Genomic DNA, 26,809 nt, shown 5'->3' with positions numbered 1-26,809 from the left:
TACTTAAAAAAGCAAAAAAGCGGCAACCATACTTAACACTCGAAATATCTACTCACATTTCTTATCCGATTGTTATGATTAATTTGATTTCATGTTAATCTTCATCTAGTTTGTATGTTTCTTGTAGTTTCCTTTACACTTCGATCATTTTGGCATATTTTGTTACAGTTAATTCAGTGATGATTTTTAATTATCGTCCAAAAACCAATAAATATATGGAATGGGCGAAATATATCTGTGAACTATAATCGGGCGTCTCCATTTAACTTCGGAAAATGGCTGTGACATTTGTTTCGCCCGTAAACAGCAATTAATGTTTGACATTTTGTTGTCAAACAAGGAAAGTGAGATAGTTTCATCATAAAACAATTAGCTAGGGAATAGGCAGGTTCATATGAAGAATAAAAAATTTAATTCAATGAAACCATTTTCAATTCTCATTTTTTGTTAATCGTGTGATTTTTGCATTGGATGGTTTCATTTGTAACAAATTGTGAATAGAAAAAAATAAATAAATAAAAAAATGGGAAGTGAAGTTGAGATAGATGATGTTAGTTTTAATGGTGATTGTGGCATTGATTACGATGATGATGATGGCATTGGTGGAGAACTCAGTCCAATGAGTTCATTGCTGGTGCCAGAGATAGCTCTTTCCGATGGCAACGATGATTTCGACGAGACAAACGGTGAGAGCAGTTCAAGCCTCTTAATCGAAGTAACAAACGGCATACGGTCATACAAATGTGATGTGTGCGAGAAACAGTTCAAAAGGAAGGCTCATCTAAGAAGGCATTATCGCCTTCACACCGGTGAAAGACCGTATGATTGTCAATGGTGCGGCCAAGCGTTTGCACGTTCCGAACAACGAAATCAGCACATGGCAAAGGAGCACAAACAAGCGCGCATCAATTGTAGCATTTGCGGCAAAGGATATAGTAACGACGAGGAGCGCATCAATCATATGGTGTTACATTTGGAAAATCGTTATTTTCGTTGTACAATTTGCATGAAAGAATTCGATAAGGCTAGTTTATTATCCGCTCATATGCAAATCCATACGAAAAACGAACCGATGGGCGAATCACGAAAAACATTCAAATGTACAACATGCTTGATGGAATTTACGCGATTCGATCATCTCATTCGGCATCAAACAGTGCACTCAGGTGTAAAAATGTTTCAATGTAAATTTTGCATGAAACGCTTCACTCGAGCCGATAATCGAACAAAACACGAAAAAACGTGCCGAATCGGACATCCAAATGAAACAAATGAATCGTTTGAAATAAAAGAAGAAGTTATCATCAAAACCGAACCACAACCACAAACGGACCCATTGGCGATTATCAATGTGGAATCGATTCCAGAAGATTATTTTGAAGACATCGATACCAGCAATAATACGGATGATTTATTGGAAAATATCGATTTATTTCAGGACACCACTGAAAATAGTTTAATTGAAGTTGAAAACAAAAAGCCATTGATCAATGCAGTTGAATACGTTCGCATGAAACAAAGTGAAGCGGACGATGATTTGAAAAAAATGGGCGGCATTCGGCAAAGAGTCGAGCGACCGAAATTAACGCATGAAGAAATTGCAACGCTTACCTGTAATATTTGTGGTAAAACTCTGGCACAAAAATATCATCTTGTTCGCCACAAAGTCATACATCTCAACCAAAAGCCATATAAATGCTTAAAGTGTTCCCGGTCATTTGCTAGGCGGGAGCACCTAAGGTAAGCTATTTATGACAATTTTGATGATTGAAATTGATTTATTAAATTATTTTAATTGCAGGCACCATTTAATCACGCACAAAAGACAAACGGAGAGAATGAATGAACTTGTTGAACAACACCGGCGAGATATACGCTCAACTCCCGCTCCAGTTCGGCCAAAAATCAAATCCGATCCATGCGTTCCATCAACATCCAAACCGAATCGGTACAGAGATACACTAACGGGCACGTTGAGACAACAGTTACTTCATCGATTCAAATTATTTGCAATAAAACTGAAGCACGAAAATATGAATCCGGAAAATGGTGATTTTTATGAACAATGCTTCAACTTTATGGGCAATTTGATAATGTCAAATATACAAGGTGTTAACAAAGAAATGTTTTCGGTTGTTTCTACCGTAAATAACCCATCACAAAATGTGAAAACGTCATTAATGCCAACTGTCACAATAAAACAAGAAGATGGACAATTATTTGTGAAAAAGTACTCGTGCAACCAGTGCGAATCATCTTTTCCAACAATCAGACATCTTGAAAGACACTCAGTTCAACATACCGGCGAAAAGCCACACATATGCGAAGTAAGTAGTATTAGGCCCGCCTTTTTATCAATTGACTAATTAAAAAATCTGTTATTAGGTATGTGGCAATCGTTTTACCCGAGCTGAACATAAGCGGAGACATATGGCCATTCATACAAATTCACAGAATTACGAATGCGAGATATGCCTAAAGAAATTCAGTCGCTCCGATCACATGGTCGCTCATTTTAAGGTGCATCATTCTGGAGTCAAACCATACAAATGTAAATTTATGTGCGGCGAACGATTTGATACGTTCAAAGAAAAATTATTCCATTCACGTCATTGCATAAATATACAACCGGCACCAACTTCAAATATTAAAGTCGATGAAATGATGCCATGCAGCAGTGAATCACAAGAAGATATACCAATAGCCGAAGATCCATTTGCCAATGGGCAACTCGAAAACAATGAACAAACCGATGTGCATCAATTTCAGAGCCATTTCATCAAAACGGAAGCGTTGGATTACCCAGATGACGATTACGATCCGGTCTATGGCTATTAGAACCATTATACATTTACCATTTCATGTATATTCTCAAATCAATTGCAAAGCGAGTGCACCGATTTTACTTTTCTCCGTTTATTGTATTAATTTTTCGTATTTAGATGTGGTTTTTTGAATTTAAGATAGTTGAAAAACATTTTTACAACTAAAAATTTTGAACTCATAAAATATTTTCAAGAGCAAAGAAATAAAGCGTATATTTTGCAATGAAGTGTACAAAACATTGAAATTATTTCATCTTTGTTAGTTGTTCAAATCTTCTTTATAAATAATAATATTAATCGATTTATTTTAATTTGAGAGTGTCCAAGCGTGATTCAAGCTTTCCAATTTCCTTCTTGGTATTTTCCAAATTGACAGCGAACGCTTGTTGAACATTTTGCAAGAGTGTTTTATTGCCGGCCAAACTAGTTAATAATGTTTGTTGTTGTGCTTCAAGCTCAGCGATGATTTTACTAAAGTTGGTCGCTAAAAGAGTAAATTACGGTAATTAATTTCACTATTTCAAATAAAAAATAAAATAAAATAAAAACTACTTTTGCTTACCATAATTATGAAGATTTTCAAGTGCTTGCATCCGTTGTAACATGTTTGGTAAAAGTTGTGCGATCGGTTCGGCTCGTTTAGCAATTTCATAAAGTTCAAGTGTTTTTTGATCGACCGATGCATCTTTGCTCAGATTATTCGATGTGGCGGCGATTGCATCCATTTTATTTGCTAAATTACCAATTCTAGTTTCGATCACATCCAATTGTGTTGGCTGCAACAATGCGGCCACCGTTGAAATCTTTTGAACAGCATCAAGAAGATTATTGGAATGTAAGGCCATTGAAAGTCGTCTCAATTTCTCCGGTTCTGCACCAATCACCGTTTCAATGTCGTGCAATTTATTTTCTAATTCAGCGATTCGTGTCGTTGTCACCAGCTCGCATGGTGTTTTGGTTGGCAACTTAGCCGCTGAATCACCTTTTTTGTATGCATCAATTTGTGCCAGTAAATTTTTCATTTCAGCATCGGCCGTTGCAACGGTTGCTTCGGAGCCCAACACTTGTTCCAATCGTAAACCGCTCAATACTTTCTTTGAATTGGTTACAACATTGCCAATTGCTTCGTAGCATTCTTTTTCCTCCTTCGATATGGCTTTGCTTGCATTCAAACCTTCCAATTCTTGCATCAATTCGTCCATTTCAAGTTGAAGACGTTGACACTTTTGAATGGGCGTCTCTGGTTCATCATCGTCGGTGCCGTATTCATAAATGCCGGACCGTGCATCATAACCCGAACGCAATCGACCACTTATGCGATCCGAAAAATCCACAAAACCAGTTAAATATTTGCCTTTAAATCGATTGTATGCATCTTTTGTGGAAATATGCAAACGCTCGATATTTTCATTTTCAGGCTCTTCGTAGAAATCGGGCGTTTCCTCTTCAACAACATCGGGTGTTTCGTACACATCGGGTTCGTCATGGGCCTGAAAACATATTATGCTTACTGTTTGGTTTTTTCTTCTTTAGGCGTTACCACAGTTTTTTTGGCAACGTGACAAATGCTACGACAAATAATTTTTTATCAAACTTACGATTCCGGGTAAATCTTCAAATTTTGGATCAACCATTTTTGTTTTTCGGATGAGAATTTTACAAACAAAGTTTTAGAAAGTGAATTTTTTCGTTCAATAAAACAAAATCGAGTTGTTATATGTCATCAAAATTACTCATTCTACTCTTTATTCAGCATTTGACAGATACAGACTGCTAGTATACAGACAACCCTGAGTAAATACTTAAAAAAAGTACAAAGCGGCATACTTAACTTTCGAAATTGAACTGTTTGAGCGATTCGTATTTTGTTCATTTTCAACATTTTTAATGCCCAATAATAATTAAAGACCAGTTTTTGTGGGCTCGACTTTGATTTCAAATTAAAAATCAATATCCACTCACATCAACTATTTAGTTTTTAATTTATAATGTTTTCAGTTTTAAAGTCTCTTTTGATAGGCCGACTATGTATTTGAACCGACTATCACTGAATGGGTGATTTGAAATGACTGATTTTGTTATTTATGAAATATATATTTGCCAGTGTGCAATGTGCCCTTACTTACGAATTAATCAAACGCCTAGCTCAAACATTTAATGACCTTAACGATCAGCGGTACTCTTTACAAGATTGTAACATTCTGTATTTCAAAAAAATTTACGCTTCTTTCGAATTTTTTATACTTTCTTACCGTATTTCGTATTCAGAATATTAAAAACCGTCCAAATCGGCATGTAAATGTTAAACAAAGCAAGAAATCTGTGTTAATAGATATTGTTTTTATTGAGACAAGTCTTTAATTTTATTGACATTCGATGTTTCAGAGACTTTTTCGGACAATATAGTACACTGATGTGCTTTTTTGTCAATATGACCAATTTTACAGCTAATAAAAGTTTATTTATACCTTCACATCGTTAAAATAAGTTAATAATCTTGCCTTTTTCCCTTCACCAAATCAAATACGTTACCTTCGTGTCAGTATCCAGATGATATTTTTCTCAGGAGATTTATCATTGAAAAATTTGATTCAAAAAGAAATAAAATTGTAAATAAAAGACCACAATTTAAATATCGTATCAAAAGTGTTGTTTTTTTTTGACAATTTATTTCGAATATGTAATTATGATTTCAATTGCATTTTTTCCCTCTCATCAGTATCAAAAAAAGTTTAATTGCAATTAATAATTTGTTGCCTTCATTTTCAACCATCACATTCGCCTTTTTACTACTATGCACCATTCTTCAATCTCATTTTGTATTACAAAAAAAAAGTGTTTATAAAAGTCTTTCGTGTAAAATATTAGAAAAAATGCAATAGCAATAAAAATTCGTATGCATATAAATTATTATAAGATGTTATTTGTCCACAATTGTCAATTTATCGTATCATATGGATGTAAAAATCGAAACGAAAAAAAATTATTATTCTTAAACATTAATGACATCACTTAATTGATAGTAATAGGCCGACTGTTTTTGTTTTGTTTTAGAATCTCTTAATTCATCTAATAAATTTCTTATAAAAAAATGTCCGATGCGCTAAACTTATAATATTTACTTTTTTGTTTTTGTTTAATTTAGTAGTTTTGCTTTACTCTATAGAGCTGAATAAAGTCCAAAGTATGTTGTTCTAATAAAAAAAAAATTGCTTGACTTCATACAATTTCCATGAGCATTGTGCAATATATGTGTAAAAACGATGAGAAAATGATATATTCAATAAATTAAATAAATGATCAAGATTTGTTATTTCCTCTCTTCTGTCTTCCTCTCCTGAATCTGTTTTATATGTATCTAATACCTATGTAATTTGAATGGAATTCAATTCCTTGCGATTGAAACGCTTTTTCTCTGTGTCGATTGAAAGGTGAGAAACATACAGAATGTGAGAGAATGAAATTATGGGATTAATTTCTGATAATATGGTTTATGGTCGTTTTTCTTGATCACGTAAAAACTTTTCGGTTTTCCATTGCCGGGAAAATATTTATCCGATGTTGATTTTGCAACGGCGGCGCCGCTATCATGGTGCTGGGTGGCTTTCTTTTTTTGTTTGGCCGGTGCATAGTATGTTGGTGACTTTTTCTTCAGCAATTTCAAATTCAAGTCATCATCGATGCCATTTATGTGAACGGTGCTATGAGATGCATTGACATCAACATTATTGCCGCGATGCTGTTTACCGGAGAATGCTTTGTCAAGTGTTTCGTTGTCATCCCATGGGTTTGACCACGTTGGTATATTTTTAATATCAATCAAATCGTTTACATCATTCGAATGTCGCAGGTTTGATGATTTGCGGCCGGTACTTTCGCCTTTGGTGAGCATTTTTTTCAATACTGGCAAATTCCAATGATAAATACGGCCAGGTTTGCCATTTGATTTGAAACCCATCGATGAGATCTGTTGCATACACCGATCGTTGATGTTGTTGTGGTTTTTGTTTTGTATCCAGAGGGAAGAACATGAGAGCAAAAAACGCAGAACATTTTTCGCGTGTCGTTTGAAACACGACATTTGAAATTGCATCCACGCAGATGTGTCGGAGCAAAAAAAGGTGATGGTGCCCATGCAGGAGTGAAGGAAGAAAAAAAACGCCAAACGTTGTCGACAGGTTGTTGACGATTTTGTGATGTGATTTCACATACGATGCACAGACAGGAACATTGTAAAAAAACCAGGATGCACGGAAGAAATGCGAATAAATGACAGAAAAAAGACAAAAAAAAAAAAGAAACAAGAATGAGAAATCTGCTTAGTAAATTATCTAAATTATTTCCTAATCGATTGAGTTGGATGAAATGCACATAAAGCGTTGGTTAAATTGAACACTCTCTCATGCAAACACACACACATGCTCGCACAATGGAATCTAATCGATGCGCGGACCAGTACAAAGCTCCTTCGAAATAATGAAAAAAAAAACCACTTCTATGTTTGTGGCATTTTTTGTACGTTTTTTTTTTTCTTTCTTTCTTTCACAATTAAAATACTTGACGCAATTAAAAGCCATTCAAGAATTAAAAAATGAAGAGGGAAAAAAAGAATAATACTGAGCACTTATTTCCATTAGGAGTTATTCGTATATAAAAAAAACAACAAATGACACGAAAATTACGTTAAGAACTCAACAAGCAGCAATGGCAGTAGTAGAGGCAGTCTCAGTAATAACAGCAAAACATTGAACATCGACTGCTTCTTCAATCTTTCAACAGCTAACGCAAAAGCGCATTAAAACATTAAAATGTGTATGAATAAACGATGGCTATCAGTAAAATTGTGTGTTGAAAGTGAAAAAAAAGTGCACAATTTGATACACACTTATTGAGATACGTGGAATAATAAGAAGAAGACACACGCCACAACAAGGACGCCAATTATGCATTCTTAATAACAGCGTACAACAGCATCACATATCAACGTTTCATGCATAATAAATTCATAAAAAAAATATTTAGCGATCTTTTACTTTTTGCTCTTGCCGATTTGTTTGTATTCTTGTATATTGTGCGCAAGCGATGCGCTTCGCCTGATAAGGAAATTTTTCGTTTTTGCTCGAGTTCAGAAGTGCTGCTATTTTTAGTCGATTCGGGCATATATTGCATTTGATGGTTCTTAACCGTTTCGTAAAATTGTGGAAATTCCAATTCAACGATCAGATTCATTTTGATGTTGGTTTTTTGTTCCAAAGCCAATTTCGGTGAATGCATTCAAAACATGTCGTAAGTTGAAATTTGACGTTCTTAAGATGGTCTTACCTTTTGATTTTTCTCTTCGATACCGTTCTTGTTTTGTGCCGTATTCGTATTGGCATAGTAGTATGGATTCGGAGGCAATTTTATGATAAACATATGTGAGTCATCCGGTCGTGAATGATGCCGTGATGATTCAACGGCAAGACGTTTGCGGTGATGACCCGGTGGTGTCTTGATTTTTGCTAAACCCAAAGACCTGCCAACCACAATCAAAAGACGTGAAAACATAGAAAAAGAGAGAGACGGAAAACAAGAAAAATCAATGATTATTATTACTTTTCGAAAATCGCTCTTTTACGATTCAAATTAAAATTGGTGATGCGCTGACGCAAACACGAATGAATGTAGAAAAGCATAATTCTATTCTATAAAACTCTAGTCCGATGTTATCATTGGGCATTTATTAGCAATCAGAATCACACTTACTTGAATAGCTCATGATTTGATGATGGCGACGATGATGCCGATGCTGATGATGAGACTTTCTTTTTGTCAAAGCCAAACTTCTTATGGCCATGATTTTTTTCAAGAAATTTATTTGCATGGTAATATTTGATGGTGGAATCTTTTTCGCTGTGCAAACTATTGTACGAATTAATAGCGGGTGCCGTTTGCGAGTCGGCAAGCACGTATGGTTGTATTCGCGAGATTTTTGAATCTCGATATTTACGCGGTGTAGGCGATGGACGTGGTGATACCACTGATGATGATGGTGGTGGTGCAGCCGCAACGGCCAGTGTAAACATTAAAAATACCGAACTGAAATGAAAAAAATGGGAAAATTGAATTTAAAAATATAATTCAAAGTGAAGTGTAATGTCATGATAAAAGAAAGTTAAAGGTGAAAGAGAAGATCGGTATCAAGGGAAACAAATGTTCGAAACTAAAATCGATTTATGGAAGTGTGCATTTCAGCTTATATAAATGGCATTATTTAAGATTTTTTGTGTTCCTATCCCAAAAAAAGAATTAAATTTTCGATGCGATAAATTCCACTCTTGAAACTCTGTCGTTTCGGTAATTTCGTCAATTCAAACAATGGCCGTTATTCGTCGATTTATGTGTTGCCGGTGAGTGTATTCCACCTGGAATGGAGAATTCCCATATCACCATAATTACGAGACATTTTCAATTTATTGTTCTTGAATACATATCGAATTGCGGCCGAAGAAACAAACGAAAACAACACAAGAATAAAACGAACTGTTTTCAGAGTCTTTAAAATTCAATTTATTTTCATGACGGTTTGACCGAAAGAATGAACGAAAATGGCGAAACCGTAAATAACATAAATGAAAAGATATTAATATTTCGGATTTTTTTTGTCGGTTTGTGTACGCATTCTTGTGCGTTGATGGACGCTTGTCGGAGTGTGTATATCGCCATAAATCCGCACATAAAATGCAATTAACGCACAACACAGTGAACGGGAGAGAGAGAGAGGGAGAGAGAATAATCAACCTAAAATATACACAATTTTACTGACAGATAATTTGTTCTGATCTGCTCATTCTGTGTGCCTTGTCTGCTGAATTTTATCTTCTTCTTATTCGCTCTCGGTTATATTTAACACGGTTGCTTCATGTAACATTTATGTTTGGTGTGTTTGTTATAGTGATTTCCATTTAAAAGCCATAATTCCGACTAAATGACGATCAGTTCAAGAGCAACTACTACTAGTTATAAATGAAGAAAACATCAGGAACAATAACAATCAAATAATGTACTTTATAACTGAACAGAAAGCGAAAAAAAAAACACATGGATGAATTAATACGTCTTTCGGCCGACAAGCGTTTAACCATATTTACATATCGTAGAGCGACGCGTCTCTCTCTCTCTCTACCTCAATCTGTTGCTCTCTCTTTGTCTATTTGATTTATGCACGTATTCGCGCGCTCTCATTTCTCCATTTTATTTCTCGATTTGCTTTTATGCGCGTCTCTTTCAGTTTGTGTTCATTCTCCGATGTAGTTTTTTTGAAATTCTTTTCTTAAATATCTTTCTCAAAGTATTCTACATAATTCTGATTTAAGACACGATCGATATTGTTGGTTGTGTATATTCCAATAGAGAATGATCGTTCGGTTCTGACAGGTAGAATAGATGTGTTCTATGCTAAACATATGAAATATGAACATGATCCACTTCTGTCGGTTTTTTTCTTCTAAAACATCGTAATGAGTCTATGATTACTCCTGCGCTTGTCACTGATCTCTCAGCAAGTATAAAGAAACTGTGTGCGCTTATTCTGTTGCGCCGGTAGTCAGACAACGTTAATTAATGCGTTTGCTTCCAGTCTTTAGATTTCTGTATACGAATTTATTTGTTCATAGTCTCTTCTCGTCTCTTCATTAGTACAACGACATTTTAAGCACGTACTTTTTTTCCCATATCCAAAGAGCATGAATTATGAGTTACATTTATCCTTCTTGTACAATTCAGTGCAGAGCAAAAATGCATTGCAACGCTCCGTTCCTTCTACATCGTTTAAAATGGCATTTTATGGCCCTTTGCTTACAGGCTTGAAATGAATACAGTCACCGTCGGTGTCATGGTTTTACAACGAAAAGGTGGATGAATATATTAGGTAATCATTGATCGTTTCCGTTTCTCGATGCCGTTTTGATGGGGCACGTCTATCATAAAATCGAATTCGATTCTAAAACTTTAATAAAATATAAGTTTCATCTCATTTACATACTGATACAAAACATTTTTTATAGAAAACAAGGTGTTTTATTTCACAAAAGAAATATATAATATTATTACAGTGTAATTTTACATGAAAATTCGAACCACATTTATTTCACCCATGTAATTGGAGATTTCTTGTGTCGGCGATTTCATTGAAATCAATACATTTTTGCGTAAATTGTTGATTTGAATTTCACTGATCAGATCAATGAATGCAAATTATAGTCTGTAAAATTGAATGTCATTTCAATTAAACGGTACGGTGAAGCCACCCACTTCAAATGCGATGGAAATTAAGCAAACAATGAAAAACGCTGTTCAAATAAATAGAATCAAATTAAATGCAAGAATCGGCAAGAATGAATGAAAATGGATAAAATCTGTCGTCTTCGCCACGAACTTAGAACACAAAAAGAGTGAGTGTGTGCGCGCGCGTTAGTTTTACATTCATTTGAATAACATGTTTTGAACATTGTATTATGTGCTCGAGTGTCTATGTGTGTCGGTGAATTGAGTATTATAATAAAAAAGTTAGCTGACAAATCTTATAGCGCCAGTCGCGAGTTTCGCGAGGAGTCTATTCAACCAGAGTAGTGTGTGTCTAGTTCATTGCATACATAATGGATGAAACGACGATAAGAAAACTTCTCAAATAGTGGTGAGCACGCAATGTAAAAACGTTGGAATTGAATTTTAAAGAAAATGAGACGATTGTACGCAGTACAAACAAAATGATTGCTGCCTGCCCAAATGAAGCAAACGCGATTCTTGCATGCAATTGCAAGAGCAAAAAAAAAAACAACAACGACGACGTACGATCGAATGAACACGGTCCAGCGCACAGCAATAAAAACATACAGTCGGCCGTGATTTTGCCGCCAGTCGCATAATATAAACATGCGCAAAAAAAAACGAATATGCATTATACACCATGAATACACAATGAAAATATCGAAGAGCTATCGAAATGCGACAACACATACGGACCTACACACCGTCCAACGATCGAATAAAATCAACAGAAAATTAAGACAAAAAAAATAAACGTGAAACGATCAATTTGCCATGATCGGTAACAATATCTCAACTAAACTGCCACAATTGATGGCAGGAGGTACGCGCTTATTTAACAGACATTAGGTAATACACATAGAGCATCATCATCGTCATCGTCAGCAGCAGCAGCAGCAAAAACAACAGCGCTTCTCTCCTCTCTCTCGCACACTAAAAATTGAATGGTATTGGAAACAATTCGCTCGCGCTAGTTACAAGGTCGCCGATCGCATACAATTTGTTATGCTAATGATTCTGAGCACAGCACAATTCTTCTCTCTTCTTTCACCATTCGCCATCAGCCACGCTTTAATCTTGTCTGTGAAAATGTTTTCATTGGCATTGTGCGCGCATTGAACAGATTCAGTCAAGTAACATTTTTATTTTCTTCTTCTGATTTTTCTACAAGAAAATTCACACACTTTTTTTTCGTTATTATTATTGTTGTTCGCATTTCGTAAATGTTCCATTGTTTTCGCTTCATCAAGACAGCCATAGTGTTTTCAGTTTACGTGAATTTATTTTCTTTCTCAGTTCTTTCCACGTAACTTTCTACATTTGAATTCAGTTTATTCTTTTGCATTTTGAATTCGAACTCGTGTGGTGGCAACCATTAGATTCGAAACAGTGAATTAAGATTTGAATAAGAATATGCTCGAGCTTATTGATGATGATAATAATACGCTCATTGCATCGTACTGCTATAGTTAACTATAGTTTGAGCGATCAGTTTTAGATAGCATAGCATTTAAAACGGTTACCTATGAGAATTCAGACTTATTTCAGTTTACTTCGTAATCAAAATTACGGTTAATTATTCAAGTTTGAAGTAACATTGGCAATTTATTGAACAATATTTTTTTTATCAAAACAATTTATTTTTAGAATTTTCTTTAAAACAAAATAAAATTGAAAAAAGGGTACTACTTTCGGTCATTTTTAAGACATTTTTGCCAAAAACACTTGTTGTTCTATCTCGAATGCTACTACGTGTACCAATTTGTTCATGGTGATTCGTTGCCTTGTATTTTTCAATAAAGTTTTATGACTCAATCATCAGAGAGCAATAACGGTGCTTCACCGCCAAATTAGTTGGCACACGCATTGGCATACCGTAAATAAATAATACCAAAACATAAATAAACAATTAAACCACATATCTATAATATGTAAGTGAATACTACATTTACCGTTTGACAATAGACAATTTCATATTGACCAACCTAATGTTCATTTCGTACACAATGAACGAAAACACTTTTAGCGGTTTGTATAATTTTCATTGCGCCATTCTATTCGATTCGAAAATTGAATTCTGAAAAATGACTTTTTTTCGGTTTGCTTTTATTTTCGCACGTGAACACACAACGTCGCCGATACTTTGTATTTTGGTGGTCTTCTCGGTTTCATCACTCAACACAGAATTTTTTTTTTCTTTTCGACTGTTTCGTAATACATAATTTGATTTTGTTATTTTTTGTCCAAGAATTAATTGTGGCGTTTCGCATGCGTAAAGAACTGTTTTTTTTCGTCGAATTCTTCCAGAGTTGGCATGAGCCTCGAGTGAGCACCATCGAATGATTGACAGTTGTAAGCACTTATTTTTATTTTGACTTTTTCTGAATGGCATATGCATAGACCCTCCGAAGAGCAACAATCAATTTGAAGATAATTACATGTTATTCTGTCATGCACGTGTTCTGAACAGTTTTTTTTTTTTTTGAAAAGGCCCATCTTCCATTTTGGGTGATTGGTATCTGAATACATCACGAAATTGAATGAGAAGAAAAATGCTTGAGAAAAATATTCATTGTTGTTGCTTTTAATCGTCCATTTAAGTGATTAGCATAATTGCAATTTTATTACGCAGCAACAGCGTTAATCCAGTCGAAGCAGATATCATTTTCGATGGCAAACATATTATATTTAATGGTCGCAACCGAGTGAAATCAATTCTCCAGCGAAAATAAAATAAAATTTCCATATAATCGGACTATTTTTGCTCACGGTTCAAACATCGAATCATCGTCGAACATCGTTATAATCAACACCAAACATTCAATTATGAATCATGTGAAGTGAAAACCAATAGGTTGGTAATAGGCTGTTTGGCCGGCTTAAAGTCACAAAAAACACGTTTTTATCACTCGATCCAAGTGTATATATGTTTCCTTTCGTTCCGCCGTTATCCACTCAACTTATCTCTCGCCATCGTCCCATCGCCATTAAAACTGATTTCAATTATTCGATGCAGAAAACGAATTCCGTTCGGTCAGTGTGTTCTGCTGCATTTTAATATCATCTCGACAATTTGACAAGAAAGATGCTCGTGTAAACCGGAAAAGACCACATGCAGATAAAAAATTATTGAAATTTTTGATTTGTGATAATATATTTGAAAAAAACGTTGTCTAAGAGTTTGTGGGTGAATATACCTATATCCGGCATTATATCGTAATTCATTCAAGCGTGAGATCATCACCACTGTAACCACTTTCAGATAATAAAATTTCTGTTTTTCCAATGATTCATTGACTTTGCTTGGAGTTTGTTCGGTGTGTCATTGCATTTGTATTTCAGACATTTTCAAGCGAATCATCATCGAGAATTGGTGTCTTCTTTACTCCCATCACATCCATTGGCATGGACAATGGTGCTGACCGCATCATCTATGTGGTATTTCAGCGTACAAAATAACCGTTAATTTCTGCGTACATTTCGTGCAATCGCATGTGCTATCATTTTATCATATGATATCGTAGTCGAATCAATAACCGTTTGAAACGGAGAAATCAACATTAGACTATGCGAACAATCTGCACAAGACGTTGCGCATTTAGTAATTTGATTAAGCCGTATACGTCAATTCTGTATTATGGTTTTTTTGTTCGTTCGCTTTATTTGCGATGATTACCCAGCCACCTGACAGTAACGTCTTTTGCGGGCACGCAATTTTGCACACTTGGCTAATATTTTCTTTTATACGCTGTGATTTAATTTATGGCCATTATTTACCGTGATATTTGGATAAGTTGAACACCTTTTGTTGTAATCTAGCCTCTTACTTTTCCGTTGGCAACGGATGAAAATTCGCACACATCGAATGCGAAATGTCCTGCTGATTGCTGTGCCGATAGCACACTTTGTTCCGCTTTGGTTTTTACTAATGAGATGATGAATCTCATCTCTCGAATACGAATAGTAATTTACTTTTTTGGTGTTGAATCGAGCAAAACCCGCTTTCAAAGTGTTTCATTGGGTGCTTTGGAATTGGGTCAAATTCTAACGAATTCTTTGAGAATTGTGTGAAAATGTTGTGTGTATTATTATGGACAATGTCCATCAATAGAGGACGATGGATGCAAAAAAAAGGTAAGTGCTTTGAAAATGGCAAAAGCTCTCAATCTCTGCAAACAATTGAAATGCAAACGTTTCTCTGCCAATGCTATATTTGTGAATGATACAACAACCAATAGCAAGACAAAAAAAAGGTGTTCAGAACACCGCGATACGTGTATTTTAGTTAGGTAACAAAATGCCCATGTGAAAGAAATCATAAATAAAATCTCTTGCAAAAAGCCCATTTATGGCACGTTCACTACGCATCGTTTATTATAGTCTTGTCAATGCTGTGGTAAAACAAACAAACAAAAAGTAGGCATTTTTACTTGATTAGAACTTACAAAAATGCAGAGAATTGCAATTTATTGAATCAGAGAACAAAAAAAAAAGAACGACGGCTGATTGCCTCGATTACAAGACGAACAGAGAATGGAACAACCGCGAACGACAACAAAAAAAATGGCCATCATTGTGACACAAGTTGGAAAATTAACAGCTCAAATTGTTCGAGACAATGGCACGCACATCTAATATATTCAGCACTCCATACAAAATCAGATCGATGTATGCAACCGCGTTTCGACTGCAAATGCACATGACTTTATTATCTACATATGAAAATGGTGGCGGAGGTTGTTCATTGGTGACATTATCTGTTTAAATGAAAAAATATTGTCACTTCGAAAATATAATCGCTGAGTCAATATTAAGAGCGGTGCAATCACAACTTAAAATGGATATATATATTGTGAGCGCTTACATCATGACACCGATTCGTCGTATTGTGTACAATCCCATCATTCTTTCATCAGAACAAACAGACAACAAAAAAAGTAAATAAATAAATAAATAAAAAAGGAGCAGATTGCACAAGGTATAGAATTTAAGAGAACAACATGGACTACGCACAAACTTAACCTGGCTACTACGTTTCACGCGAGAAAAAATGTGTTCGACTGAGTGTGCAGCAGCAGCCGCAGCAGCATCATCGACAACAGCCAGAATGAGAAATAGCAGCAGGTATCATCATCATCACGTTACGTTATTATCGTACATGGTTTTATTACCATATAATGGCATTAAGAGGTTGGCTGGCTATTGTTTTTTTTTGTTGCTGTTGTTCATTCCATGTCCAGTTGCTTACCTTGTTTACAGTTTACAATTTACAATATATGCTTATTTATTCTGTGTGCGAACGCGCGCTCTCGCTGCTATACAGGTTTGCAGTTCAGTAGAAAATGTGTTTATTTACACAATTTGATTCTAGTGACTCAAATTGGAAATTATTGCATCCGATGCATATATTTTTAGCGATGAGTTTTTTTTTCTGTAATGAACATTGCATTTCTTTTTTGTGTATGCTTTGCTATTTTTAAACAACGCCGTGCATTTTTGAGCTTTAACCATTTTTTTTCTCTCTTCAAATTCATTTCGCTCATCATACGCATATAGACTTTGGCACGCAAGAGTTGATTGATCTTTTCGGGATCATTGAAATCGAACACAGTCAGTTTGAATCAATATTTATTGGATTGGGCGGACACTTTTTGTAAAAAGTGAGATGAGTTACCTTGCAGCCTAATGGCTTAATTGGCATGCGCAACGATTTTATGGTCAATTTTCATTTGGAATTAGAATTAGTTTAATGTTATGAATGTGAAACGCATCGATCCATCCAACACACTCGGCCACAGACAAATACACGTATATCAAAGTTGGAAATGAAATATAAAAAAAATGTATATTGCGTGTTTACATGCAAAGATGAAAACCCACAACCGCAAAACCAATGCATCATTTGAACATTTTGTTCGTTGTTTCGCAATCGACATTCAATTCGATCGATGAAATGAATGAAAAGAATTCGAAATGTGAGATAAAAATAAAAAAAACTAAAGAAATGAAGATCAATTTATATGTGCTGTGTCTTGTGTGTCCCAATGTCAATGTCTAATGTCCCGAAGCGGTGAAAATAATAATGTAGATTTTTTTACGCCATTCATTCCAAAGTGTTATTATGCTATTTGCATATTATTCCAAATGATTAGCCGCAAGAAATCGAGACGAATTGCATTCATGGCGAAATTCACAATTCAATCTCTGTCTATGTGCGTTTTTTTCCGTATTTTATTTTCGCGCGATTCTATTTCCAGCTGCAGCTTTGTGACCATAAACAAACACACTTTTTCTGTTGTGTTTTTTTATATATAGATATTTTCTTTCATTTTCACATTCTAAATGAATGATAAAGATCGCATATTAGGTGCAATTTATATTCGAATCGTTCAGTGCACACACGTTCACCAACATGACATATTGCTAATTATTTATTTCTTTTGGTTGATGATTCTCTCTCTCTCTCTCTGTTTTTTTCTCTTCTCATCATCATCATTTTCTTCTTCTTTGTCGAACGTGCAATTTGAGATCATGGCGGTTGTGTGTGCCGGAGTAGTTCATGCGTTGCACAAAATGTTTGAAAGTTTCAAATTGTTGCATGCAAAAATCGCCGTGGTGCTTGTTCCTTTTTTGGTTTTCTTCGCGCCTTTTTCGCACAACAACAAAACATTTCCAATCTATCGGATTTCATTGACGCATTGCGGTTATGGAAACTGGTGTAATGGTGGGCATTGCGAAACCTGCACACCACCATTGATTGTGGAGCTATATCACACAGTATCTATTTCGAACATCATCTTTCCATTATCTTAATTCACATACATTTTACGCGCCAATCGCATCATAGAACACTGTAGCTGCCATCTCAAAAAATATACAAACTCAGACATTGATATGCATGCTCGCATTTTTTAACACACTGAATACTTAACATCATGGAACTTAAGACTCAACATCCAAACAAATTTGATCTAGTTTACGTGCGACGTCAAATCAAAACGAATAAATTACAAATAAAACCATCTCTCACTGTTTCATTTGCAATCGTATTTGGTTGTACTTTGTTCGTGCGCGCTTTTCACTCGGATATTTATGAGAATTGAATGTTGAACGAAAAATTGCGGCTGCTAATTTTCTAATGAGAATGCATTTTGAGTGCAACAACAAGCAATTATAAATAAATTAAGTTTTAGACGAAAAGTGATTTATTTATTACAAAATTGCAAACGGAAAAAGCAACATTTTAAATGAAGTTTTCTCTCCCCGATGCTTGTGTTGCTTGGCATTCAATTTCTCATTCAATCGAAACGACATGAGCGAAAAGCACATCGAGTTGATGTTTGAATTCAGTGTGGCGCTGCATCATTGCTCATATATATACTCAATGGAAAAAAAAAAATGAAAATACACCCAGATAGAGTGAGAGAGAGACAGAGAGAGAGAGAGAGAGAGAGAGAGAGAGAGAGAGAGAGAAGCGGAAAAAAGTAATACGAAGAATGCAAACGATTTGCCATCAAAACTGAGCGCGTGCAAGTCGGGTACATTTTTGTGGCGTGTTACTTTTTTCTCCACTTTTCGTTCGATTGGAATTCAAAGTTGGAGTGCTCTTGCAAAGTGGGTAAAATATTTGAAAGCTTCACATTCGGAATGAAATAATATAAGAAAAAGTTCGATAGCACTGATGAAGACACAATGCATACAATATATGTTTTGCCAGAGAAAAAAAAGACATTTGACACAGATTTATCGAAAACAATGCAAAATTGTCTTTGGATTTAATTTGTGCGCCCGAATACATTTACAAACATTCTGCGGATTCTTTTTATTATCATTTTTCGTTCTTCATTCATTTCGAGAATGTGTGTTGGTCTCAATCTACCAGCATTTCAAACTGTAATACAAAACAACAAATTTATTTGCAATGGGATTAAGTTGCCGTGCTTGAGAAAATGACATTGTGGCAGTTATTGTATGCGCGTACGCCACAACAAAATGGCATATGGCACCCAAAGAACGTGACAATAGACAAAAGTAGACATTCGCAATCGTTCACATGCTGCAACATAGTATACTATATGCGTGCGCATCATTAATTCAACCATAATCTCTTATTAATAGAGTTTGCCTGTTTTTATCTTTGTTTTGTTCAATGCTCTTTTTTTGTCATGGGATGCGGTGAAAGAATTGTAATCGGAACAACAACAACAATCTACAGTTGAATATGTCATTTGTCCTATATATTGAAATTCTCTGTTCTTTATCATCACGCAATAAGACGTGCATGAACTCTCCGCTACATTTATTCACCACATATCACAGACGAGTGCATTCCGCGCATATTGAATTGTATTAAGAGTGGCCGGGCTGACACTCAATTGCATTGACTGCTGGTTTGTGTTTGTTGTCAACCATCATCATGTAACTGATCTTTTAAAATGATATTCACTCGGCCAGTGTGTGCATTGTATATATGGAGCAAGAAGAAGGTGTTAAAGGTTTGTGTTTACGATGACAGCCGACTATTTTCTTGCAACGTTTTTTTTATGCGAGCTGGTTTTGGCCATCCCGTGCCATTGCAGGAAAAAAATTAATGCAAACCTGCTGATCGCACATCGCATCGATCGGACCATCGCGATAGACACATTTAGAATGGAATGTTGCGCGATATATTTGGTACACTGAGTTTTTTCATTCGATTGATACTGTGTGAAAGAAATATCCAGTGGTGTGACAGAGAGGAAAAAAGAACATGTGTTGGACTTTCAGAACAAAACTTATTACGATTTAAAACCAGCAGGGGATTTTATGGTTCTGGGTGATTATGGTTATGGGTGATTTCTTGCGAATGAGGTAGAACTAGTGTAGTATAATATTACAATTTTTCTAAATTCACAATTTTGAGTAAAAAAACTCAATTTTTGTTCAATCTCAAGTCACAAAACTTCCTTTCTTATGTCAAAGCTCTATGAAAACATCGTCTTTTGAAACAATATCTATTCAAAAGAACTATTTGAAAAAAACATACATCTTAATCTCACTGATGGCGGATTGTAACGATAAATAATCACTGATGACTATTATTAAACATTTAAATCGTTTTTTATTGTGGCCGTTCTTTTATCATCCAATTAATTTATTGTCGTTTCATTCAAAACTTTGAACAAACTTAACAAAGCCAATCTTATTATTTCAAAACGGTAAAATCTTTGTTTGTTTATTTTCAAAATCACTCAATTGAATTCTATTTCACTAACGGTTTTTTTCTTCTTTTGAAAATGTATCTTTTTTTCTTCAAATTTTCATTTCATTAAAAAAAATTGAAAAGAATAATAAACTTTTCCTTTCGAATTCTGATGAGTGAGTTTATTTAGAGAATGTGCTAGTCGCTTTGACGATTGATTCTTTCACATTTCAAATCAATTATGAAGTGATTGCGACGGTACAACATAGTATGTATTTAATGTTGTTTACTATCAGCTACTAATGATATCCAATTAACGGCGACCACCGATTAAGCCACGCTAATTAACTCAGTTGCTTTCGAATACGCTACACATTGATCACGCATCACAACTGATAAACTGATTCTCTCTCTCCTCTCTCTATCTCTCGGTATCAACCGTAATTTAATGATAAATATTGGTACTGATGTATTATTATTGCGTCTCAAGTTTGATTCGTGAACATCATCGAATCAGACAAATTGATATATCGAATACGACAGCATTAATAGAGCCATTAAAGATATTTTTTTTCGGAGTTAATAGACAGAGAGATATTAGAGACAATATACAACAATTTCAATGATAGTTTCTCTTTGCATCAGGCCAATTTAAGTTGGAATGGTCTTTGTTTTCTTTTCTAACTTGCGATGATCATCAAATCGAATCGAGCATCAAACCATAATAATTAAGTTAAAAACGGATGATCCGCACTATTGATACCGTGCACAGCGCCAAGAATGCGTGTGTATATCGCAACAACATAATTATTAAAATATTTTATTATGAGATTATTGTATTTACGGTGATTGCTTGCGGCATTCTTATTTCACATACCGTATACGATGTTCACCAAACCAAATGCCAAACTCGTAACGAGGAAGAAAGCAAAATTGTCCAAGTTAAGATCAGATGCAATCGAATGGTCGCTCGTGTACAATGAAAAAAAAGAGTACGATTATTGGCCACGGCGCGGTCAGACCAGAATGAAAGTCTGCATTGTGCGTACATAAAATATAATCCAACTGATTTAATGAGTCAGTGAGCTTTCTTATTTTTGTGTTAGTTTTTTTTTTTTTTGTTGTCAATGCGCTTCTCTTTTTTTTCATTAACATTGCTTGCATATAAAATGTGTGTAAACATCAATTTCACATAAAATGTTGCTCGTTTTTCTTTGAAGAAGAAAAAAAAAACTGATCCAGCTATTTCTGTGATGTGTGTACGCATTGAAAAATGAAATTTATGGAGATGCAATATGCGAACGTTCTAAAATAATACGCAAATGCGTAAGAATTGCTGCATTTTTTTCCTTCTTGGCCGTCTTTTAACTTACTTTCTCCTTTGCCGAGCCACGCGCAACTAAAGTCAGCAATCAACAAAGCTCTAACTACACGATGCATATATTATATGTGTGATTATAATCTTAAGACAGCAAAGTAAAAAAATTACACACAAGATTGTAATGAATGGGTGCATAGTGTACCGGTGTCGGTGAATTTGGTCGCGTTGTACGCATGGTTTCACCTGATTTGCATACAACAACACAACTAAAAAAATATATTAAAGAATGAAGTGAACAACAACAAAAAATGGTCGACATGAACGAATTATTTTCCATGCTTGTTTACAACACGTGAAAAACAAACAAATTGCATTTTTTTTTTATTTATTCGCATTGCATTCTTATTGCACGCTTCATTCTATGCGCTCGAACATAGTCAGTATTTCATTGAAATGGATTCAAATACAGAGAACAAGAAAATGAATATAAAAAAAACCCGGCGATCTGAAAAAGAACTAAATCAACAAACATGAAAGCAATATAATGGAGAAAGAAAAACCTTTCAGCCGCAAGATGAATTCACATATCAGAACCAGAAGCATAAGTGTAATTAATATGTTTGAATGTAAAATTAATTACTTTGCACCTTTGTGCAGTGACTTGCAGTTGGTAATCAATTAAGCAAAACCAGTAAGCAATTTAAATAAAATCTTATAATGCGTTTGGATAAATGGAGAAAGAAAGGCAAAATCTTGATTAACAAATGACGCACACTCGGCGCAAGATTATTATAACGTTAGCGCGAGCGATATATACTGTTTCAAATCCGTTGCAATGGATTTGTTGAAAATATATGAGTGAGCAAAGAAAAACCATCAAGAGCTCATCATTCAATCGTATGCGATGCATGCACAGTGCATGGATGACGGATGATTTTATATGCTTAATAATTAGAACGGTATGTATTTGACTATAGAATGGGAGTGAGTGCTTATACGAAATTCAAAGCCCTGTGCATTCTGCGTCTATTCAAATGAAATTAATTCATTTATAAATGAGAAAACTAAAAAAAGAACTGTTGAAACGCAACGGATATCACAGACAAACGACGACAAGCTCTCATTTCGAACCAATCCAGCATAAGGAGTGTAAGTCCTATATTTTACTCTACTTCTGGAGATAAGCAGAAGAGTGTGTGCCGCACCGTCTACGACAAAACTCGAGCATGTTTCTTCAATATCGAAATATCTTGAAAAATTTGATTTAAAATCAAATTAAGTTATGTTTTCCATCTTACTGGGGATTAGATTTCATGAAATTAAAAAAGATTAGATTTCAAAAAACCGCTTTCACCAATATATATTCGTTTTGAGTGCGTCCGCCGTTTTAATTTTTCGGTGTGTGGAAAATACAATTTGACATTCGCTCTGTGACGCCTCAACAATCGTTTAATATATTAATCGGCACCGGTGAAAATGTTCATCGTACGCGCTCATTCACGTCGCTCTTGTCAAACAAGTATTGCGACTGCATGATTTTGTTTGCAATTTAATTAGCAATATCGTTTTACTTTATCGTTCGTTCGGCCATAGTTTTTCTGGTTTCAATATGATACGAACATTAATCGCTTGTGCGCACCTCTGTCTACGATCAACAGAAAATAAAAACGGTTTGGTACCGTGATCTTTTAAGATCAGTTTGTTGTCCAACTTTTCAAACACGGAATGAAGAAAAAAAAACATAATTTATAAACCAATCATTCATTTTATTTGCAATTTATTGCGATAAATGCATTTCACTATTGGCGCAGACGGTGCCGATCGCCTGAAGATCTGTATCGCGAATATTTATTGTGCCACTGGCGGCTGGCCAACGTCAACCACATACACCCAACATTAACGGCATCAATAAATTATTTGAAAACAATAATTACGAGATTGGTTCGAACCGAGACGGGGCTGAGACTGCGCAATTGAATTAAACGTTAGCGCAGGCGCGTCCAAGTCGCCAATCATCAATTTTAGAACCTTTAAATTTCATCGCTCTCATTTATTTGAAAGCAACAATAATAATCGACATATGTTCTATTTGAACAAAGAATCGTCGCTCGTCGACGATGATCATGAGCATTCTAGTTGAATTGTTGTCCTTTAAAATCACGATTTTAAGTTCAGAAGATCATATAGATTTTTCACCAGCGAAATTATTGTGACTTAAATTCGATAATAATCGTGCAAATAAAATTATGTGAAATGTAAACTTCGATTAACCCCAATTGAAAGTGCATTCATATATTGCATAAGATGTAGCATAAGATAGGCGATGTAATTGCAAATTGAATGAAAATGTTTCGGTGTACCAATTTCGAATTGGTTTAAGAATTGTACGTTTTCTATTGTGCAAATGACCCAAGTGACACTGGAACGTTGCTTTTGATCGTTTGATGTAATCGAGTTGCATTTTCATTAGACGATTAAATGGCAAAGGTGCTAAACTGATTACTGGCACTCATCGATACGATCGATTAGATAAAGTCTATATGCGGATGCCATTAAATCTGTAACTAATAATTGCGGAATGGCCATTTTTCCATGTTGAACCCTCCATGTTGACTTTGATGATAATACATGCTCATTTATCGTCCATAAACATTTGATGTTCTTGCATAACACAGTTGGATGTGTTGAATCCAATGGAATTGGCAATTAATTTGCTAATTATCGGAGTAATTTTCAACGTGATTGATCTTAACTAGATGCTGATTTTGATTTCTTTCTCAAACCAGCAGCGTATTCGACTCAGGCAGACATTAAATTAAAACCGTAAGAAAAAGTGAGTAGAATGTATAAAAACGGTAATGGTAAATGACGGTATTCAAAAATATCATCACCTTTTTTTATATTTACAATGTTGATTAATGAATGCTTCCGTCCGTATGACTTGCCATTGCCATTGTACCATTTTATTTTGACATAATTTATTTCGTTTGCCATTCGACATGTATGTTTCGCGCTGAGATTGCGAATCCAATTTTCAAAAATGTCTAAATTTCATTTATTAAAAATGTGGCCGTTTTTCAAAAGATTTGCCGCATTTAGCAATTTCATAAGAGAATATTTGAACGAATAGGATTGCTTCCACCGAACGAAGAATCTCGATTTGAACAAATGCCCAGCATGTAATTCATAAATATTTATGTGTTTGTGGTGCCCGAAAGCATCTTTAATCGACTTTATTCCAGATAAACCAGCCGACGTTGTGACCGAGCATTTACATGGTCATTCATGGTGCGTATGTGTGTGTGTCTGTGCACTATGTGAAGATGGATCGTCGTTTGGCCGATCGAAATGTGCATGCGGCTCGATGCTCAACCACGAAATGAAAAATGATTGTCCGGCCAGCATGAGACGTGTTTAAAAAATTTAAATGGCACTTTGGTACTGCTCGTTCAGACATTCAGATGCGTTTTATAAAATGGCACAGCGTCGTGAATCTTCCGGGTTCAGAAGCTAAAAGCGTGTATTAGATTTACGATTTTTTTGTTCAGTTTATTTTTTCTCAAACACATATGTTATCGATTTTCGCAGCACGGCAACTGCAACTTTTTACTATCTTTAACGCCTGCGTTTTTTTCTCTCGCCCGCGTCAACCAATCCAACCGTGTATATTCACCATCAAACCGAAATCTATTTTACGAACTATGGTTTACGCAATGGCTTTGCGATTATATTTCTTGTCTTCTTATTATTGTTCAAGTATTTTTTCTTTTTTTTTGCTCAGTTTTATGTGTGTATTTTATCGAGTCGCCTCTTCGCATCTAACACATTTCCACACAAATAAAAAATATTGGCATTTACGGAATAAGAAAAACGCGAACCACACATGATTTATGAGAATTCAGTTTTATGCTTGTTTTTAAAGAGCTTCAAAGAGAGATTGGAATGCGTAAAATTGTTTTATGAACTTTTGCACGTCGACAAAGAGTTTGATTAAGTGGGTCAAGAGTTCCTTATTCTCGCTGGCTTCATCTCTCTCTCTTGCTTACTCTGTCTTTCTCCATCACCAAATCATCTACTTATCTCCTTCTCTATCTCTCTATATATGTTTTTCTCCTTCTTGCATTTCAATCGATTTATCGCTGTGTCTGTGACAATATTAATTGTTTTTAAATGTTTTCATTTGAGAATATATAGCCAGAAAAAATATGATTGCAGAAAGGTTAAATCAAGTTGAAATTAAAAGAAGCCATTAAAAACACCTATATTTTATTATGTTTTTTCTTCTCTCTCACAACTACCACTGACTGTGTGACTATGATGTGCGGTTATTTCGATAATTGGAAATAATAACCATGTTTCACGCAAACTTTATTGGAATAGAAAACGATCACTGATTGAGATCTATCCAGTCTATCCAGAGTGAGAACAAATCCGCCTCTGCTGATCCATTCGTTCTAAGCATCGACGCGCGGATACATAAAACATAGACTGTCTATTATGGTTTATGATGGAGAGTTGAAAAACTGGGCAATAAACTGATGGAGAGAGAGAGGGAGAGAGAGAAACACACTCCAAATGACTGACATGTGATTACTTTATGCAGCTCGTTGCTTTTTGTGTGCTCATCTTGCGAATTGTGGTGCCATGAAACGCACAAACAACAAGAATGTAAGTCGCACGACGGCGACACCAACAACACAATTCTGCATATCTCTACATATTTTCATTTGAAGCGCGCCAAATAATCGCAAACAAAAACGAACACAAAACAAAACATATTTAATGATGATAGAAAATGAAGAGGAAAAAATGTGATGCACACCGATTTTTTTGCAATTCTATTGATTATTTTGTTGTATTTTGATTGCCATCGCTCGAGAATTGCTTTGATTGTTAAAAATAAAATGAAGAAGAAGAAGATAGAAAAACACATCAAAACAGACAACATATAGATAATAGGCTGCATGATAGTTTGCACAATGTAATCAAATCTTATTGGCTTTTAAACAACGACAGAGAAAAATACACACAAATACTTAAGCAATAAACAAACAGCAGATTCACATCGATCGATAGTGTACTTCGGTGTCTCCAGTGAATAGGAAAAATGTTTGCCTGTTTTTCATCCTTTCTCCATCTCTCTCTCTCTCTCTCTCTCTCTCTCTCTCTCTCTCT

The 26,809-nt window shown here is 35.1% G+C and overlaps 3 protein-coding genes across 3 annotated transcripts in view; 1 reads left to right on the top strand and 2 right to left on the bottom strand.

Moving 5' to 3' along the window:
- Nucleotides 1-323: 323 nt before the first annotated feature.
- LOC116349173 (zinc finger protein 729-like) lies at nt 324-3,025 on the top strand. Its single transcript, XM_031780479.1, has 3 exons — nt 324-1,740; nt 1,802-2,327; nt 2,386-3,025. Exons 1-3 carry the CDS (start codon nt 524-526, stop codon nt 2,836-2,838), a joined length of 2,196 nt encoding a protein of 731 aa, XP_031636339.1. The 5' UTR covers nt 324-523; the 3' UTR covers nt 2,839-3,025.
- Nucleotides 3,010-4,573, bottom strand: LOC116349174 (dynactin subunit 2). The gene is made up of 3 exons (XM_031780481.1): nt 4,424-4,573; nt 3,388-4,315; nt 3,010-3,309 (listed from the first exon to the last, which is right to left on the bottom strand). Exons 1-3 carry the CDS (start codon nt 4,457-4,459, stop codon nt 3,128-3,130), a joined length of 1,146 nt encoding a protein of 381 aa, XP_031636341.1. The 5' UTR covers nt 4,460-4,573; the 3' UTR covers nt 3,010-3,127.
- A 1,381-nt stretch (nt 4,574-5,954) lies between these two features.
- Nucleotides 5,955-26,809, bottom strand: part of LOC116349228 — a 25,705-nt gene continuing 4,850 nt past the window's right edge. The window contains exons 3-5 of the mRNA XM_031780567.1: nt 8,571-8,903; nt 8,148-8,340; nt 5,955-6,792 (exon numbers count right to left, since the gene is read on the bottom strand). Coding sequence (XP_031636427.1) covers nt 6,289-6,792; nt 8,148-8,340; nt 8,571-8,903 — 1,030 coding nt within the window. The 3' untranslated portion in view covers nt 5,955-6,288. The remainder of the gene's footprint in view (nt 6,793-8,147; nt 8,341-8,570; nt 8,904-26,809) is intronic.

The sequence above is a fragment of the Contarinia nasturtii genome, unplaced genomic scaffold (genome assembly GCF_009176525.2).
Source record: "Contarinia nasturtii isolate CC-2019 unplaced genomic scaffold, AAFC_CNas_1.1 Cnas_scaffold_2806, whole genome shotgun sequence".
NCBI classification, from domain to species: Eukaryota; Metazoa; Arthropoda; class Insecta; order Diptera; family Cecidomyiidae; genus Contarinia; species Contarinia nasturtii.
This window is presented reverse-complemented; position numbering and strand designations above follow the sequence as displayed.

Coding starts and splice junctions, on each gene's coding strand:
- LOC116349173 (XM_031780479.1), top strand. CDS start 524: ATGGGAAGTGAAGTTGAGATAGATGATGTTAGTTTTAATGGTGATTGT. Junction 1,741..1,801: donor GCTAGGCGGGAGCACCTAAG/GTAAGCTATTTA, acceptor TTTTAATTGCAG/GCACCATTTAATCACGCACA. Junction 2,328..2,385: donor AAAAGCCACACATATGCGAA/GTAAGTAGTATT, acceptor ATCTGTTATTAG/GTATGTGGCAATCGTTTTAC.
- LOC116349174 (XM_031780481.1), bottom strand. CDS start 4,459: ATGGTTGATCCAAAATTTGAAGATTTACCCGGAATC. Junction 4,316..4,423: donor TTGAAGATTTACCCGGAATC/GTAAGTTTGATA, acceptor ATATGTTTTCAG/GCCCATGACGAACCCGATGT. Junction 3,310..3,387: donor TGAAAATCTTCATAATTATG/GTAAGCAAAAGT, acceptor TTACTCTTTTAG/CGACCAACTTTAGTAAAATC.